General features: G+C 49.9%; 1 protein-coding gene across 1 annotated transcript in view; it reads left to right on the top strand.

Annotated features, from left to right (window-relative positions):
- Positions 1–20158, top strand: part of CSMD2 (CUB and Sushi multiple domains 2) — a 734622-nt gene that overhangs the window by 657457 nt on the left and 57007 nt on the right. Inside the window, exons 50-56 of the mRNA XM_014578911.4 lie at positions 718–903; positions 1750–1944; positions 3912–4085; positions 4836–5009; positions 11004–11177; positions 13311–13499; positions 17968–18141. Coding sequence (XP_014434397.4) covers positions 718–903; positions 1750–1944; positions 3912–4085; positions 4836–5009; positions 11004–11177; positions 13311–13499; positions 17968–18141 — 1266 coding nt within the window. The remainder of the gene's footprint in view (positions 1–717; positions 904–1749; positions 1945–3911; positions 4086–4835; positions 5010–11003; positions 11178–13310; positions 13500–17967; positions 18142–20158) is intronic.

The following is a 20158-nucleotide window of genomic DNA, read 5'->3' as shown; positions in this document are numbered from 1 at the left end:
TTACTTGGGCCAATGGCTGGCAACATGGAGAGCCCTGGGCCCCATTGGCCAATCTGTTCCTGAGGCAGCCACCCCCCTCACCCCCTCAGTCACTCTGCAGCATAACTGTCCCTCCTATCAGCCCCCATTCCAGACACATGGGCTACGTCTACATTGGCCCCTTTTCCGGAAGGGGCATGTTAATTTCACGAGTCGTAATAGGGAAATCCGCGGGGGATTTAAATATCCCCCGCGGCATTTAAATAAAAATGTCCGCCGCTTTTTTCCGGCTTTTAGAAAAGCCGGAAAAGAGCGTCTACACTGGCCCCGATCCTCCGGAAAAGGGCGCTTTTTCCGGAGGATCGGGGCCAGTGTAGACGCTCTTTTCCGGCTTTTCTAAAAGCCGGAAAAAAGCGGCGGACATTTTTATTTAAATGCCGCGGGGGATATTTAAATCCCCCGCGGATTTCCCTATTATGACTCGTGAAATTAACATGCCCCTTCCGGAAAAGGGGCCAATGTAGACGAGCCCATGGAAAACAATCCTATTCCAGACACATCCTGTTTTTCTGGTGCAACCAAACCCTGACCTTGCTTTGAGCTAGCGTAGGTGGAAGCTGTATCCCAGATGTGGGTCCTTGCTCTTACTGGTGCAACACCTGGAGTGGGCCCAGTTCTGTTAATTAACCATCTATCAAGGTTCCAGCTCAGAGGGCAGTATTTTTCCCCCCTCCCCAGCTATCTCCTGTGGGGTGCCCAGAGCCCCGAAGAACGGAATTGTCTTCGGCAAGGAGTACACAGTGGGTACCAAAGCTATCTATCATTGCAACCAGGGATTCCACCTGCACGCCGGGGAGGAGTTCTCCACAGAGTGTCTGCAGACAGGCCAGTGGAGTAACAACAACAACCCGCCGCAGTGCATGGGTGAGTAGCCCAGCCGGGCCCAGTCACCTGATCCGCGCGACGGTGGTTTAGAAAGGCCCCTCTGGCCAACAGAACATCCCATTATGGCACCTGGTCTGCTGAAAGGTGCATCACTCGCCCATCTGCTGGGGGGACAGGTATGGGGGAGAGCTGAAATGTCGGCCTCTCGGGGCTGGTCATCCGTGCCCACTTGGGCGGTGACGTTTTCAAGATTTGCCCGCTGCTGCAGCACTGTCGCAGCAAAACAAACCAGAAAAATGAAGGACCCAGCCGCCCTGTTTTGTGACTTGTGAACACTTCCCTCCGTTGTGGCTTGGAGGTTCTCACCAGCTGTTTTGTAATTAGCTGTGTTCAGAGGTTAAAACCAGATATTCAGGCAAAGGACAGAAGCAGCCCTGTGAGAAAAAGGTGGCTCTTCAAGGCAGGCTGCAGGCCTGGCACTGTCTCTTTCCTGGTTCAGTGCAGAACAAGGCCCTTCTGGGAGGAATAATGCCTGGGAGTTGTAGGGTTGGCAGCAATGCATGCTGGGAGCGGGCAGAGAGAGGTGAAATAGCTTCCTTTCCTCTGACCTCACTCTTCTTCATGGGCATCCCTTCTCCCCTTCCCAGCATGCACTGCTGCCAAGCCATTGATTCCCCTCAAACCTAGAAACAACCTCTCTTGGAATTTCCTGGGCTGTAAATGGAAACAGGCTGAGCTGGTGCCGAAGCCACCCAGAAAGGACCAGCACATCCCATTACAAGCCCTGAGGTAGGAGTCCCACAGTGAGCTCATGAATTAATTCCCCTGTTTCTGCTTTTTCTTTTTTTCTCCCTTGCTCCCCCCACTGTTGTGGCTGCTCTTCAGCCGTCCCCTGCCCCGATATCAACAGCATCACGGTGGAACATGGCAGGTGGAGACTGACCTACGAGACCCAGTATCAGTACAACGCCCAGCTCATGCTGATCTGTGACCCTGGATACTACTACACGGGCCAACGGGTCATCAAGTGCCAGGCCAACGGGAAGTGGAGTATAGGCGACCCCATGCCAACGTGCAAAAGTAAGGATGGCGGCTCGCGGTGCCCTCTTCCTGGGCAGACTGCATATCTCCCAGAGGAATCTCCTTACACACACACACACACACACACACACCTTAGTTGCTTTGCTGCAGAATTCCTCAAGTGGAAGAATCTTGGAGCCAGGCCTGGCCCACGTTTTGATCTGTTTCATAATTGAGTTGGAACTGCTCCATGTGAACCCAAATGTTATTGTCCGTCCTTAGCTGTCAGATCCCAGCCACCCCATGCCAGGCACTCTCCATTTAAAACAAACAGGGAAAAAATAAACTTGAGCTTCCAGTTGGCCACAAGTGCCAAGTTTACAAGGGCAACCTGCGTAGATCCGTAAATCAAAACGCTCTTGGCAAATGAATTAAGTGACTCTTCCAGGCATTCTCTCTGTTCTGACGCAACTTGCTGTGTTTTAGATCTTTCCTTTTTGAAAGGTCTTTTTCACTCCTCAAGCATGACTAGAGACAGAAACATTACTTCTTCAGAACAGCACTTTCCCTCAACCGCCGTGTCTAGAGACACAGCTGCCAACTTCACTGTCAGATGCAAGATTTTGCTCTTTTTAGTTTTTCAGAGCTCAACCTGTTCTGGGAACGAGCCAGCTCCTTTTCTGCCTCACCAGCAGTATTGTCAACTACATTTCGAGAGCGTAATGTCGGTAGCAATAGAAAAAGCAGAAGGAACCCAACTCAGTCTTCAAATCCATGTTGGGCTTGAAACGTAAGGGGGTCTGAAAATATTAGAGACTGGCCAGACAGAAATCTTGAAGAGGGTCGGATCTAAACTTGTGGCTGGGACCTCAGTCTGTAGCAGGTGATTACTAAACTTTGGATCCAGACGTTCTCCAATTGCTGGGGAGCGTTGGAGCTTCACCCAAACTTTAGGCACCTTCCTTGGAAGATCTCCTTTGACTTTTTAAAGCCGATCTGGAAGTCCCTGGAAGAGAATAAATCTTTGGAGTCACGTGTCTGATGTCAACTTCACAATGTCTTTGGAAGGGCAGGAGCAGCTGGGCAAATACCATGCAACCTACTCTGGCCGTGTGCCTGAGTGTTCATAGATCCATTGAGTTTAAGTCCAAAAGGCACCATTCAGTTATCTAGTGTGGCCTCCTGTACATCTCAGGCCATTAAATACCACACAGCCCCCTCTGTATGTCTACACAAAAGGCATCTGAAATACAAAAATCCAGGGATTGCCAACCTCCATCTGACGGTCTAGTCTAGTAGGCTGTCTCTCACTGTGACCAGTGCCAGATGTTGTAGAAATCCCATACTGGACAACTATGGAAATATCTGTCCATAGAGGAGGTTTCTTCCTGATCCACATCAATTAGTTGGGCTGATGCCCTGAAGCATGAAGGTTTATATCCCATATGTTTTCACCTTGCGAAATGTAACTGTGGCATATGCACCCACATTTCTTGGTGCCCCACACAGCTGTGTCTTGCATTCGTGGCACCGTTGGCTCTGGCAGCCATTTCCATCCTCCCCCACCCCCATGGGCTGCCACCCCACCAGCTGTTCCCCTTTCCGACGGAAGAGGAAACCTCTCCTTGTCTCTGTCTGGCTGCAGAGCAGCTTCAACTCTATCTCTAGCCTGCAACTCAAGTCACACCATTCGCAGACTGGAGTCTGCACCTGCCACTTGTTCCTTTCCCAGCTTATCTGGCAGCCCCACCCTCCTAGCTCCTGCCCAGTGGCCCCACAGTGATGAATAACAGCCCCTCCCCACCGTGAAGGAGATGGGATAGTCACTTGAGCTGCATAGGGTACCGTGATTTGTAAGGACCCACTGAATGTTCTTATTAGTCACGTAAACATCTAATATTTTTTCAGTCCTGCTACAGTCTTGGCCCTGGTAATAGTTTGTGACCGTTAATTCCCCAGACTGCTTTGCATTCCAAAGCGTCCTCCCAGCCACTCGTCCTAACTGGCTGCTATGGGATTTCTTTCAGTTATTTCCTGTGGAGACCTGCCCACCCCTCCCAATGGGAACAGGATTGGGACGTTAACCGTTTACGGCGCGACCGCCATCTTCTCCTGCAATACCGGCTACACCCTGGTGGGGTCGCGTGTGCGGGAGTGCATGGCCAATGGGCTTTGGAGTGGAACTGACGTGCGATGTCTGGGTAGGTGTTGGAGTGGTACCGATGGGAAGAGATGAATTCTCTTCCGCGAGGGAACGATGGACCCACATCCCAATTCCATAAGTTATGCACGTGGTTAAGTCCCACAGAATTCAAAGGGGTGTAAACCCATATTTGAATGAGACTGGAGGCGCCGCTTATCGGTGAATGTAACAAGCTTTGGCCGGTGAAGATGGGAGGGGTTTATAGATGTGATGTATTACTTTGATTTGTTGCTATTGTATTGACTATTGTGGGGATGAAACGGCTTCATCCTCTTAAGAAACGCCCCCGGGACTGATCCCACAGCTCAGTGGAAAGATGACCGTTGGCCCCGTAGACCTTGAGTCAGGCCAAGGGGAGCTGGCAGCCATGCTAGGCCCCCGGTCAAGATGCGGGAGGGGGGCAGCTCCGTGCTTCCAGAAGGGGCGGGGCCTCAGTCAGAAAGAGGCAGCCATCCCTCAGCACCATTCAACACTTAGGACCTCCCCACTCCAGCCCTTAGAGCCACCCAGAGCGTGCCACTCTACTCCGGTGGTGATCTAGGGCCCAGGGCACCGGGACTGCTACAATAGCCCTGGCAGCAGCCAGGAGCCCCGGGCCTTCGAGAACAGCCCAGACCTGGGGAAGTTGCAAATCTCCTTCCTCCCCCCAGTGGCAGGCCTGGTCCCATATATGGAAATGGCAAGCTCATTGCTTTGCTGCCACCGGCCCCTCCATGCACCCAGCTCTTCGCTTGTGTCCCCCATGCAGCCGGGCACTGCGGCACGCCCGACCCCATCGTCAACGGGCAGATCAATGGGGAGAACTACAACTACCGAGGCAGTGTGGTGTACCAGTGTCAGCCTGGCTTTCGCCTCATTGGCATGTCGGTGCGGATCTGCCAGCAGGACCACCACTGGTCTGGAAAGACTCCTGTCTGTGTGCGTAAGTATGTTGTCTGGTTTCTTTAGCCCTGCTGTTTCAGGGACAGAGGCGGACGAGGCAGGCTCCTACTTCCTGTAGGAGTTCACAGACTGAGAGAGCAAAGGGGGGGGGGGAGTCCCTTGAACCAGCAAGGAAGAACTGGTTGGTCTGGGGAGAGGAGGAGCGTTTTGCATGTAGGTGATCAGACCCCGTTTCAGCCCCTGCAAGACATGCTTGCCAGCTGGGCCTGCATTCAGGATTTGGGAGTTGGGAAGATAACCTCAGTCTTATTTCTATCTCCTATATTAAAAAATCTCCCCACCCCCTTTGAATTGCGACTGGTGTGTTTGCAGCCTCTGCTGCCTTTCCAAGCAAGAGACTCTGTACGGAGGCTGTGGCCTTATCACACCTGCAGGCGATCCTTCTGGTTCAAAGTTGCGGCACATGGATGAAGGACATTGACAGCCACCCGTGGGGTAGGAGTTGTCCTCTACTTAGCCCAAGCCCAGCCTCGCGGGCTGTTAATCTAGCACCTTTCAGACACGTTAACACTCTTTTCAAAAAGGGAGAAAATAAAATGTAAGCAGCTTTCCAAGAGACACCTGGAATGGGAAGCAAACAAATTAATTCTCGGGGCGTTCTGAGGAGATTCTAGCGTGGTTTCAGCCACCGTGCTGGGAACAAAATTGGACTGGCCAAACTGTGTAGGCAAGCAGCCACATTTTGCTAACTTGTGATTTATGGGCTTTCTCATGAGCTGTCCCCCTGTTGGTTTTGTGCCTCTAATCGGCCATCTGTTCGAGAGATCCTTCCTGCACCAAGAATTTCCCCCTGCTAAAATACCTTTGGGCAGATTTGCACACATTGCCACGTGTGTGACTTCCCTCGGGTGCATGCGAGTCTTGTGAATGCCAAATGTGCGCTCGTGTTGCATGCGTATCTCACCTGCATGCGCAGGAGAAAACTTTGTATCTGTAGCAGGAGAGGGAAGATTTGAAATATTGACGATTGATTTCTGTACATATGTCAGTGTCGGATCCACAAACCCTCTCACCTTTTTCTTGGGTTTATTTTCTTTTTCTTCGTGTATATTTTTAACTGGCGAGAGCTTATGACATTGCTGCACTTGTGTCTCTTGCCAGAGAACAGTGTCCAGGGAGGTACACTAGAACGGAGTAATACCTTTCTGTATGCCGATCTCAAGTCCACCGCTGTCAAGCTGGAGAAACTATATTGCAGTCATTTAGAAAAACTTCCATGGCCAGGGTGGATATCTTGCTGAGTTACTCAGCCTCTTGCTGAGTTACTCCTTATATATCACAAACCCCTTCTGGGGTTAGATCTCTAACACTACCCGATCTGGTGCCCTCTGTAGAGCGTCTCTAAGGCTATGTCTACACTCGTGGCTTCTTGTGCGAGTAATATACAAATGAGGCTAAGCGTGGAATATCGCTGAGCCTCATTTGCATACCTACTGAGCCACCATTTTTTTCAGAAGAGGCTCTTGCGCAAGAAGGAGCATCTACACTGCCCCTTCTTGTGCAAGAAAAACCCTCTTGTGCAATGTCGTTCTTCCTGTCAAGTAATAGGTGTAACGGCATTGCACAAGAGGATTTTTCTTGCGCAAGAAGGGGCAGCGTAGACACTCCTTCTTGCGCAAGAGCCTCTTCTGAAAAAAATGGTGGCTCATTAGGTATGCAAATGAGGCTCGGCAATATTCCACGCTTAGCCTCATTTGCATATTACTCGCGCAAGAAGCCGCGAGTGTAGACATAGCCTAAGTCTCTTGCATCACCCTGGACAAGAGAGGTGCCTCTATGGCTTCCCTTCCTTTGCCTTTGCAGGGCTATATCTTCAAGTCCCTTCATTTATCAGCAGCTCTCCACTGGGAGCTGTCCATTGTGCTGCTGTTCCCCCAGCCAGCCAGTTACCCCATGTCTTTTCTCCCTCAAGTCTGGACTGCAAGGGACTGCTGCTGTGCCTTGCAGCTCCTTTTGTAGGCCTTCTGGGCCTCTGATTGGCCGGTTTCTTCTGTCCCCCGCTCTAGCCTCCTGGAGGAGTTCTCTATGGCTCTTTCTGAGCTCAGGGCTTGGTCCACCCCATTACAAAGGATATCGAGCTGGATGTGGGAGTGATCAGGTGGCATTCTCTGGACCTATCTGTTGCAAGAGTAAATCAGAATGGCCCATTCCAACCTTAAAACATCCAAAATTAGTCTGGATTTAAGCCCGAGGCCAGAACCTGGCTCATAAGATCAATTCTCATCTCCTTCGTGCCCAAAATGTTGTAGCCATCAGTGAAGTTACTCCTGATTTACACAGGTGTAAGAGAGGAGAGTCAGTTCCTATCCTACGATACATTTTTAGGAGTCATCTTGCCCAGACTGCTAATTGATCTTTTCAGTAAATAAGCTAGTTAAATAACTGATTGGATTTCTGACTATGGTGTTGTGACATAGTGGGGGCGTGCTGTCTGCTCTGTAACACAGTGTGGTATGGGGGTGCCTTGCTGGTTGCTGGGCCTGGGCAGTGGGTGACCTCCACTGGCGGCTGTTTGTAGCATGGCCCAACAGGACAGCGGATGAGCCAGTAGGCCAGGGTCTCCCAACCTGTCCGACCGGTCGCCTCCCAGGGCAAGAGACAAAGGGAGGAAGGCGGAGACCAACACCTGTCTGGGGGGCAGGGCTGGAAGAGAGGCAGTTTCTGTCTGGAATCATGGAGGAAGCAGCCTAAGCAAGGGGCTGGGATTTAGGGGCCCAGTCTCCCCCATCTCAAGGGGGGCTGTGGCATCCTAGGCCTGGCCCTATAACTAAGTTACATCTGTGCTGTGCTGCATCCTTGGAGAAGCAATAAACGCCCTTAGTCCTACTGGCTGGTGAAGTCTGTTCATGCCACTACGGGGGTGCAGGAGTCGGGGAACCCCGGCACGTCGTCACAGGTGTAAATAAATATTAAATTTCCTCTTATAAGGAAATTACGAGCCATATATTTCATATCTCAATTTGTCGGTTGCTCGTTTCCAATCTGTGTTGTAGCTTTAAATGCTCAGCCATGATAGCATCATCCATTTCAGAGCAACATACAGAACAGTTAGTAGATGCCCTGCAAAGCAATACATAATACAGACAAGTCCTGCAGAACTTCATGGATGCTCCAAAATTCAGTGCCGTTTATACCCCGGGGTTTTCCTCTGTTTTGTTCTGAAGCTAACGGTCATAGGAAAATTGGGCTCCGGGTCTGATACCTGGTTTCAAATGCACCAAAAATGTTGAGAATGTTTAGATACAAGATCTTGGTTCATTTTTACTAGCCATCTGTGAACCACAATGAGAAGTAGAAAACCCATTTACCCTGCTTAGTTGAATACTGAGCCAGGGCCAGTAACTGACTCAAGCTACGTTTACACTGCCAGTTTTTTTCAGCAGAAGATATGCAAATAGTACTCTCATTTGCTTATCTTCTGCCGATCCTTTTTGCGGAAGAGGTTTTGCCGCTAAAAAGCTCCATGTAGACGGGACCATTTGTCGGGAAAAAAAACCTTTTGCACAAGATCCTGCAAACCTCATTTTTTGAGGAAGACGGGATCTTGAACAAAAGGTTTTTTCCGGCAAATGACACCATCTACACAGGGATTTTTAGTGGCAAAACCTCTTCTGCAAAAAGCATCAGCAGAAGATATGCAAATAAGAGCATGTTTTGTGTATCTTCTGCGGGAAAAAACCCGGCAGTGTAGACATAGCCTGATGGCTGGGTAAGCCATCCGTTCTTGACTGGTGGGAATTTTCAAACCACACCTTCAGCAGGTCAGATTAGTGAACCCCACAGCATGTGTAACGCACGTGCATTTTCATGCAGTGAATCCAACAGCAGCCCAGGGCACCCAACCGTTAGAATTAAGCAAGTCCCGTTGCTTGCCTGCATCAATTCCCTTTGCACTGGTAACTTTCCCTTTCCCATGCAGGGGGCCTTACTGGGACTTTCAGTCGCTGAGCTTAGCTTCGTTTCCTTTTTTGGCCATGACAAGCTCATTTGGCTCCTTGTGGGTTTTGAGCATCCTGCGCAGGGGCTGGATGTTCAAAAGGCGGCCTCAAAGTAATGAAAGCTACAGCAGCCCTGTAGGGTGACATACATGCAAAGTAATTAAAGCAGCGCTTGTTGGGCTTTGAAAATAGATGCCTTGAGGCTGTGTCATTATTTATACAGAAGCAGGGCACTGTGCTGTCCCTTCATAACTCCCTGTCTCATTAATGGCTTTCGCAGCGGCTTTATTATGTATGAACTGGATTGCGTGGTACATGTTGGCTACAGGGGGGTTTATTTGTATGCTGACAAAGAATCCACAACCTAGTTCCCAATTGCTCCAATACCACCCTAATGGTGACTCATCAACACCTACTTGACATCTGCTTTGTGCAGCCCCAAAAGGCCATCCGTCTTCATGCCTCGAGGCCCAATCTAGTCACTTGCTAGGGGCCCGGAAGAAATGTCTTTCCCCCTGGGCATCGTCTTGCCCAGTTGATCAGCTGTATTATTTTGTCCCACTTTTCTCTGTAGCGTCTAGCACATGCAGCTGTTGGAGACAACATCCTAGACTTCTAGTAATGGACTATTAGGGTATGTCTAGACTGCATCCTTCTGTCAGCAGAGGGATGCAGATTAGGCAAGTTGACATTGCAAAGAGATTTAAATATTCCACACCTAATTTGCATAAAAATGGCCACCGTTTTTGCCAACAAAGTGCTGAATCGGCAAAAACGGCATCCATTTTTATGCAAATTAAGCACGGGATATTTAAATCCCCGCTTCATTTGCAATGTCGACCTGCTTAATCTGCATCTCTTTGCTGACAGACGGATGCAGTCTAGATATACCTTTAGTCTGTTTCAGCATGACGGTTCCTATGTCCTCCAGTCTGTGTGGCTTTCCGACTGACGAGCAAAGGACGTCATGTTCTTAACATGGCCAGAAGGCTCTTAGCCAAAAATCCTCAAGCATCCTTCACCAGTGGAAAATACTGCTGTACTCTGGAATAAAGATCCCCAATGTTATTCCTTGCAGTAGGGTTGCTTAAATCCCTCTTTAAGACCGGTTTCTTCCGGGGCTGGGGGAGAGGGCAAAGTGCCAATCAGTTCCTGCCATGAGGGCAGGGGACTGGACTCGATGGCCTCTCAAGGTCCCTTCCAGTCCTAGTATTCTATGATTCTATGACCAAACCAAGCCTGCATTAAGTCCAAGCACTATCTCGACTGATTGGCCACATAATCCTGCTGTTGTATCCATTGGCTCTCTGACCCCACCCTACCCCTTGTAAGCATCACCACACCGGGTCAGACCCCTGGCCCATTTTACCCAACATCCTGTCTCGGACTGTGGCCAACCCTAACTGCTTCACAGGGAAGTGTGAGAAAGTCCTGCAGTTCTGAGATAATCTGCTTCCTTACCCCCATCAGTCAAAAGCTGGTTTACACCCTGAAGCAGAAGGGTTTCACTCCCTCTCTCTCATCTCCCGCCATTTGGGTTGTACGCTCTCCGAGTCAGGTACCAGGAACCTGATTTTTCTCTTGCTGTTCAATCTCTTTCCTCCCCTCCCGCTCCTCCCACGCTGCCCAGGACTTCGGTGCGGTTACTTCTGATTTACACCTGGACGAGCGAGAGATGAATTAGGCCTCTTGGCTTTGAATGACTAGGCAGTGCTTAGCACGTCTGTGGATGCGCAGTGAATGAATTAATAATAGCTGAGATTTTCAGACGGGCCTAGGAGAGTTAGGCACCCAAATCACAGGGAAGGGCAGGGGGAATTGGATACTGAACTCCTTTAAGAAACGCCCCTCAGTGGAACAATACAGGGAGCGATTCCCTGCTGGTGTAAATCAGTGTAGTTCCAAAGACGGGGCCCTCGATGCTTAGGCTGGCTGTGGTGGAACATGGTGGTATTTTCTTGGTACCCTTATTCCTTCCAGGCCGAATGCTCCCTTCCTGCAGCCCAAGAGGTAATGTCTCCACTTTCTGATTGTAGCCATCACGTGCGGTCACCCCGGCAACCCAGCCAATGGCCTGACGCAAGGGAGCCAGTTCAACTTGAACGACGTGGCCAAGTTTGTCTGCAACGTCGGGTACCACTTGGAAGGGGCGTCCCAGTCCCAGTGCCTGGCGAACGGACAGTGGAGCAACTCCCTGCCCACCTGCCGTGGTAAGTCGTCTTCCCCTTTGGGCCTCGCTCAACCACTAAGGTTACGGCCTGGAGCATATGAAGGCCGCAGCCCCTTGAAAGGAAGCTGAGACTGGAAGGAGTGGATGGCGGCTAAGCTACAGTCCAAGGTTTAGAAACGCCTTCAGGTGTGCAGCGTAACAGGGTTGTGACAAGGGAATAACAGCAACGCGGCTTCCCCCTCCTGATGCGCCAGGTACATCAGAGGGGCTGCATGGGAAATGGAGGTCGAAGAAGGGCATGTTCCCCCTCCCTCCCTGCCATAGGCTGAGCCCCAAACAGGGGTCTCCTCTGTTTTACGCTTCCATTCTTCATCATGAAACTTTTGGTTTCTAGTTACAGCCCCTGGGCCAGATTTTCTGCTGGTGTTAATCAGCGCAGCTCCATTGGTCACATCAGTCTATTGGGTTGGGTGACATTCTACCAGTTTTCACCAGCTGCAACTCTGGCCCAAGCAGAAATCCTGGCAGATAGAGGCTGAGTTTTGTTCTCCCCACTCTGTCATTCTTGCTGCTGATGTGGTGCTATTGAGGTAGCAGGGAGGTGGAACTGGGAAGCACAGAGAGGAGGTGATGGGGGTGTTGCTGATGAAGGAACAGTGCAAAGGACACACCCTGTGAGCAAGAGGCGTTGGACTTTGTTTCTCTCTGTGCCACAACCTTGGTTAATCCTGGTTCCTGGACTCCAGAGTGATGCCACGCTGAGTCAGCGTAAAGCAGAGTTTGCAGCGGAGCGGGAAAATGAGAGTGACATTTGAAGGTTAAACATTCCTGTGTGGCATAAGCAGACACAACCTCCCACCCCCTTGAATTCAGAGGCATTGCTTCTACTCACCCCTGTGCTGATCCGATCCCGTGTTCTCTCCCCTGCCCCTCCCCACCACACTCCAATGGATAGAAGTGTGAATTGCAAATAAGAAAAAAAATCACCGGGCCAAATCTGCAGCTGGTATCAGTCAGGACAAGCCCCATTGAAATCAGCAAGAGTTATGCCAATCCATACCAGTCAAGGATCTGACTCCGGGCTGGTCTGCTGTCCTCTCCCGCAGGAGATCGATCTAATTTACACCACTTCAGTGACGTGACTAGTGGAGCTGAAGCCAATGTGCTTAGATTGCCTTACTGTGGTATCTTCACCTCAGTGCGTCCATGGGTGATGCTCTCCTGTTAACTCCCCAGGTGCTTCTCATTGAGGTGGAGTACCAGAGTTGATAGGAGGGCAATTGGCGGCCGATTTGTTGTGTCTACATTAGACATGATATATCGACCCCTGCTGGATCGAAATCATGTCTACATTAGATACGATATATCGACCCCTGCTGGATCGAAATCATGTCTACATTAGATACGATATATCAACCTCTGCTGGATTGATCGCTGCCCCGTTGATACAGCCCGTAGTGAAGATGTTCCTCCAGAAACAATCAGTCATGTTCCCATATGCTAACCTCTCTATCCTCTCGTTTCTAGGGCTTCCTGCCTTCTTTAGTATCAACATTAAAGTTCACTTACCAAATTCCCTCCTTCCCTCCCCTACCCATCCTTGCACTCCCTTCCTCTACCCCAGTGTTTCTTAAACTGTGTTCCATAGCACACCGGTGTGCAGCGAGACAGTCGGAGGTGTGCCATGGAGAACAACAGAGTTCAAAATGGCCACCCTTAAAGGGGCAGGCAACCTTTTTTTTTCTTTTGGTCAATAACTTTTTCCTGCTCTCCCCCCCCCCCCCCACACACTTTTTTTGTTGTTCAACAAAAAATCCTTGGTGTTCCTCATAAAAGAAATTATTGTTTGGTGTCCCTCGGTCTTAAAAAGTTTAAGAAACACTGCTCTACCCTGTCAAGCAAGTTATCTCTGTCCCTCCTGCTGTCCGGTGAATGACAAAGGCAGCCCTTCCCACCTTCTCCCTTACGGCCAGTTAGAGGGGCTCTGTCTCTGCCCATCATATGGCGGAATGGGGCCCAGTTATTTTGATTGCGTTTTGTTTTTAAAGACAGAAAAAAGAACCCAAACCACGGAATGTGTGACTTGCGGTTTCTTCCCCTTTTGTCTCTTTGTTCTTTGTTACACCCTTGGTTTTGTATTTTTGTATTTTTTGTTGTTGTTGTTTGCTTGCAGTTGTAAACTGTACGGACCCCGGGCACCTGGAAAACAGCATCCGGCAAGTACAGCCAAGTGGTCCGCACAGATTCAGCTTTGGAACAACTGTCTCATATCAGTGCAACCATGGATATTACTTATTGGGCACACATGTTCTTTCCTGTCAGGGGGATGGCACGTGGGATCGATCCCTCCCGCAGTGTCTTTGTAAGTTGTTCGGAGCGTACCCTTTTTGCTTAGGGCGTTGCTAAAGAAGTTGTACTCAAATGGTCTATTGCAACCTTTCACCCCCAAAGGATTTCCCTCCCCAAAACTGATGCCTGCTAGGTGTGAGCCAAAGCCCCTTGGAGTCAATGTCACCTTCCTATCCCCTGCACCAGGCTTTGGATCATGCTGCAGGGAGCGATTAGATGAACTACGGGCCATTTCACCCACCAATGAAATGCAGCGGCCTTTGCGTTTGGACTCCTGACTCCATTCTGCTCCAGCGCCTGGATCGTAGGTGACAACAAGAAGTGTCACTTCTCCAGTGGATACCACACAGGGAATTTATGGGAGGGCAGCATGTAATTAGCCAGAGCAGATTTAGCCCAGCACATACACATCTGAATTTGCACCCGCCCGCTCACTCCCATGTCTTTGGAGAGAGGCAATGTCAGTGCAGTATTGAAATAAACACCCTCGTTGCTTTTACTCTTTTGCAAAATGCACATTCCAGAGGACTCGCTGCTTGTCTCGGGTAGGATTTTGCCTTGCTAGTTACGGAGATATTTATAAGTAAAGGCTCAGTGAAACGAGACAGGAGAGTCTCTGTCAGGGCTTGGGGTAAAGGAGCAATTTGATTTGAGAGAGGGGAACTCTGAGCTGTGTCAATTTGAGCCAATAGCAGCACTGCCTGGAACTGATCAAAGCAGCCATCTTAATACACTCCATGATGTGCAGTTAAGATCCTAAGCACACGGCTCAGGTACTGGCGAATTTGTTTAGTCTCGCGAGGCGTGCCTATAGTGCAGCATATGTTATGCATAGAGCCCTGTGTGGATACGAAATGTGTTTCCGCATTTGTGTACACAAAAATGAGCCATGGATATCCTCATTGACGCCCATGGACACAGATGCCCACAGATTTAAAGGGATATCCATCAATTTGCAGGCTCTAGATATAAAATTGGGTCTGCATCCATACCCACAAAAATAAGCTGTGGATATCTGCACCCATGTCTGTGGATGTGAATACCCGTGGATATCCATGGATCTGCAGGGCTCTAGTTGTGTGTCCTGTGGTGTACTACGTTTGTGAGTGCTTTGTAGCACACACATGCATGCACACACATTGCTGTCCCTTTAAAAGTATATTAGACCCAAGAATTATGCGCCCCAAACAAGTCTAGATCCATATAACCCCAAAGATTGATATTTGGCACTAGGCTGGATGAGACACAATGTAAGAAAATCATTTTTACAACAGTGACAAATTTCAGGTAACACAGCACCATGCAATCCTTAGATACAGTGAAGGAGTGGCAGTGTATGAACCTGACAGACAGACAGATAGATGGGGGGGTGATTGATAGATAGATGGAGCGGGAGTGTGGATAGATAGAGAGAGAGAGAGAGAGAGAGAGAGGCAGGTGTGGGGATAGATAGATGGATGATATGGTGTATGGGGATGGATGGATAGATAGATGGTGTGTGTGGGAGATAGATAGACAGACAGACAGAGGGTGTGTGTGTGGATAGATAGATGGATGCTCTGTAATATAATGCAGGATTTTCCTACTAATCAAACAGGCTGGATTAGTAGTAAGAGTAACACCGAGCTTAATAGGTATAAATTATAATGCTTTTCATCAGTAGATCTCAAAGCACTTCACAGGAGGTCAGTATCATGCTTGCCCATTTGCAGATGGGGAAACTGAGGCACAAAATGGCAAAGCAGCTTGCCTGAGGGTGCTCTTGCTACTAAATCACACTGCCCAAGGAACCTGACTCCCATCAGAGAGCCAGCACTGATTGCAATAGGCACTGCATTATGGCATAATACACCATGCCCCTAATGGCCCCCAACAGATCATCCAAAGCAGCCTAGTGTCTCACCCTAATCCCACAAAGGCAATTTCCAATGATAGAGCAGACAGGGAAAAAAATAAAGACCCTGGCTCGAGGTGTGCTCATTCCCTGCACAGCTCAACCCAACCTTCCAGTTCAAGGCTCCTTAGCAGACTTGGTGGATTTTCCATGGAACCCATAAAGCACTTCCCAAGGAAGAAGGGCTGTGGTGAGGACAAGGGGCAGGCGAGGAGAACGGGAAACATGCCCCTTAGAGACGATTATTGATTTTCACGTTCACAAATTCCTTCCTCAAGATTCAAATCACGAGTGCTTGTGATTGGTGCATCTGCTCTTCAGAACCGGCACCTTGTACAACGATGAAACCCAGCAATCCAAAATGGAGGGGACTGTTCCCCCCATTCTTCTCCTATCCAGCTCCTTAAATTAATTCAGCTGAGCTGTTCCAAAGCCTCAATCTTTTTATTTATCTTTTCATTCCTTTCTTTCTTTTTCCTTTTTACACCAAGTCATAAAAACTAGGTTTTTTGGCACAATTTTCTTTTCCTTTGTTACCAGCATGCCACTATCTTACATGTAGAAGCACGTTGCACAAAGCCCTGGGAAATTGACAAGTGATAACCAGCTACCTTGGACTCTATAGGCATTCAGATCAAGTAGCCAACCTTCTCATACCTGGGGGCTTCAAGCCGGGCGCTTTAAATCCATAGCCACGCTGCTAAATAAACCTGGTCTTCTTCAAAAGTGTTGAAGGCCTACTACTTCCATTGAGGTCAGAGGATTTTATGCACATTTCACCACCTTTGAAAATCAGGCCAGTGCTATTTAGCTGCCTAATCGGATTTACAAGCGTAGTTTTTCAAAGCTGCTGGTGATTTACAGTCTCTTGATTTGGGGGAGCGCAACTAGAAATGCCTGAAAAGGGGGTTTGCTATTGAGAGGAAGGGTGTTCGGGACTTTCTGAAGACCCTTGAAGTGTCATGCCTTTGGTACCTGTAATCACGGGTCACTTTTTAAAATATAGACCCAGGAACTTTACCTTCATGTTACCCAGGTTTGAACATTTTGGTTTCTGAGTATTTAAAGAACAACAGATTTTCCTCCCTGTTCTTTAAAGGGGCGCATAGGGACTGATATAATAAACGAAATTGACACCAGCAAAATCTAGCACAATGGAAGAAATCTGTTCTGACCGTCTGTTCACATGCTTAAAAACCCACAGCACTGTCACATAATTTTAGCTTAGGTGAGCCTGCTGGAGTATCCATTAGTGAATTGTTCGGTACAATCTGAGTTTATTAACTATCAACTAATGTCGTTGGAAAAAAGCTCTCGATTTAGTCCCAGCTCTGTCCCAGTATCTTTCAAAGGCCACGTACATAGACCAGTATTTCTCAACATGTTCCACGAGATCACTTTGGGGAGGTCCCTAGGGGTCCCGCTCTGCTGTGTTTAACTAAAGGGTCCGTAGCCACAGAGCCTCACGGCTCCCATTGGCTCTGGTTCACCGTTTCCAGCCACGGGAAGCGGCAGTCCAGGCCACGCCACTTCCCACGGCTCCCTTTGGCTGGAAACAGAGCCTCGAGACTCCATGGCTACTGCCGCTTTCGTTAAACAAAGCAATGTGGTCCGTTAGTGGCTTTCCCAAAGCAAGCCTGCAGAACACTTTGGAGAAACACAGACACAGACATAGACAGCCTCTTCTTGATGCATACATCTTGCTTTCCACCTATGCAGACGGGAGAAAGGCATCCCCTGCTAATCTTTCCCTTCAGCAGCCCTCATGGCATGTGGCCCTTTCATTAAGACTCGTTTAGATCAGCTCATATTTAATGGCGTCTGGAGCTGTCAGCTTGTTTGCGCACAGCCAAGCTTCATTAATAGTTAAGCTAAATAAACCGATTTGTTATTGTTAACAGTGTTTTCACTAGCAGTCAGAGGGTGAGTGGTTCTGACGAGCCGCTGGAGTAATTTCATCAGGTGTGACATTGCATCTAATATGACAGCGTGCTGGCAGAATCCCATGCCGGCAAGGGATATGTGGGTGTATAAATATTCATATCTAATAGGGGATGAATGTGCACAAGAACGTGCAAAATAGGTGCCTGGGAAATCCTTGCTCATGTGTGCACTTGGTTATTTGCACGCCCAGACCTGAGACAAACTCTGTGCAAAGGTTTACGTGACTAGCCCAGTGAAATCCACTCCCGTGGACCAAGTCCACCTTTGTGCACCATTCAAAGCCTCTTGAGCACCTCCCTGGTGCATGGTGCTTGTGCTGGCTTGGTGGAGTCAGTGTGACTTGCACCTGATTGTGAGTAAGGGCGTGTAAGATTTTAATGGGCAGTTCATGCTGAGGTCACGTAGGGCCAGCTGCTCCCCTGGGGTAAATTGGCCAGGCTCTGATGAAGTCAGTGGGTCTGTGCTGATTTACCCCAACTGAGGGATCTGGCCCATAACCGTTTGCTCAGGGCTTGTAAATTCCACAGCATGGGTACAAAGGGGGAGAGTTTTGCATCTCTTGCCATTGCACCTTCCTTTTGGATGCTCGTCCCCCGGCGGTTAAATAGTGACACAAGCCATGACGTCATTCTCTTTCTTTCAGTGGTTTCCTGTGGCCACCCTGGCTCCCCGCCCCACTCCCAGATCTCAGGCGATAGGTACACGGTCGGCTCTGTCGTCCGCTACAGCTGCCTGGGGAAGCGGAGTCTGATCGGCAACTCCACACGCATGTGCCAGCTGGACGGGCACTGGAGTGGCTCCCTCCCTCACTGCTCAGGTGAGACGGCCAGGAAACGTGGCCGGGGTAGTGCAATAGCCTTCTTCTTAGGGAGAAGGGGGAGGGAATCCATTGCACTTCCCCACTGGCCTCCCGCTGCAAAGGAGCAGCCCTAGATTCTTCTAACCAAAGGAAGGATTGGCTCTTGCAGGATTTAGAAAGCCCCCGCTGGTGCCCAGCTGTCCAGCCTCCAGCACCTTGGCTGGTGGAGCCGTTGGAAAGCAAACTTTGCCCTGCGGCACGGGATGAATGAAATCCTTGCTCCAAACATAACACATCCCGGTCTGGCCCAGGCTGCAGCGTGCTCTTTGCTATTCAGCGGCTCCTGTTGTGCTTCTGTGCAGCATGTGGATTGGGGGGAAGGATTCAGCCTCTCAAATTGCTCCTCACATCCAAATGTCCCATTCGCTCCTCCTTTCTCAGGCATTCGGAGAAGTCAGAGTCCCCTGTCTCGGGCATGACGCCTCATTTGTGGTTCCAAGCGCAGCGCGCTCCCTGCCCCGCCCCGCACTGTTGACAGTGCATGTGCACAAGAGGACGTCCCGTATCAGCGAGGGGAGGGGATAGACTCATGGTAACAGACTTCCAAGCGCTCCTTGCCCACAGCCAGAGCCATATTTTCCAAAGGGCTTAGGTGTCCAAATAAGCAATAAAGTTACAGGTCACCCTGCGCTGATCTCAGTGGAGGGGAGTGCTAGGGGCAGGAGGTGCCAAGCTGGACAGAGGAGAATCACATCTTTAAGGACAGGTCTAGACTACATGGCTACGTCGACGGAGCCATGTAGGGGTATGTCTACACTACCACCCTAGTTCGAACTAGGGTGGTTAATGTAGGCAACCGGAGTTGCAAATGAAGCCCGGGATTTGAATTTCCTGGGCTTCATTTGCATAAAGCCGGGCGCCGCCAATTTTAAATGTCCGCTAGTGCCGACTCCGTGCCACGCGGCTACACGCGGCACAGACTAGGTAGTTCGGACTAGGCTACACGCGGCACGGAGTCCGCACTAGCGGACATTTAAAAATGGCAGCGCCCAGCTTTATGCAAATGAAGCAGACTGCCCCGCTGTGCCACCAAACAGCTGATCAGCACAGCGCGGTGGCCATTTGAATGTATGTAAAGTGGCAATTATTTAAATCGCCGCTTCGTTTTCCTATGTCTAGTAAACTCACCTAGGGTATGTCTACACTACCACCCTAGCTCGACGTAGCCATGTAGTCTAGACCTGTCCTTAAAGATGTGATTCTCCTCTGTCCAGCTTGGCACCTCCTGCCCCTAGCACTCCCCTCCACTGAGATCAGCGCAGGGTGACCTGTGTCACCCTTACATAGCTCCTGGCCTTGGGGAAAGCTCTAAGGCCACCCTTTGCAGCCCAGAACCATGCAGGGAGGCCAGAATCCACTTGCGGCTGTTTCCAATCCAAAGGTATTTGTCAGGTGCAGGCAGCTCGTTAATTGCAACACGGGCTTTAGCAAATCAGAACAAGCCGTTTTGGAAGAAGTCACCCCCAGAGGAGACGCGTGAGCGCCGCCCCTTTTAAAAACAAGTCTTCTCCTCGATGACAAATGGCTTCATTATTTTTTACATCCAACACGGTGCCCCAAAGCTCATTACTGTAGCAAAACACAGAGGGTCGGGGAGCCAGGGGCTTCCAGCCTAACGGGAGGAGTGAAATATCGCTCCCTGGCTTGGACCTGGGTGTTTACAGAGATGGTTAGCAGAGGCAGCCAAGAACAGATCGATTTGGCAGGAGGGGAGACGTGTTCTCAAAGAATCCCCGCAAGGCATCCGTTTCCAGCTGCCTCTCTCCTCGTGGCTTCCTAACTTCCTGCCAGCGGTGCCGAGGGTTTAGCGATTTCTGCACGCGGCTGTTTCTCGGCCGGGGTCCGAGCGCATCTGTGCTGCGACGCCAACAGCTCCTTGCTCTGCCAGGAGAACAGGGCTGGCGAGGGAGACTTTGAGCATCTCATCATTTGTGCTCAGAGGGGAACCGTCCACCTGGCTGAGGCTGGCAAACAG

Source organism: Pelodiscus sinensis, chromosome 26 (genome assembly GCF_052426305.1).
Source record: "Pelodiscus sinensis isolate ZL-2025 chromosome 26, ASM5242630v1, whole genome shotgun sequence".
NCBI classification, from domain to species: domain Eukaryota; kingdom Metazoa; phylum Chordata; order Testudines; family Trionychidae; genus Pelodiscus; species Pelodiscus sinensis.
The sequence above is the reverse complement of the archived record's forward strand: the minus strand, read 5'-3'. Positions and strand labels throughout refer to the sequence as shown.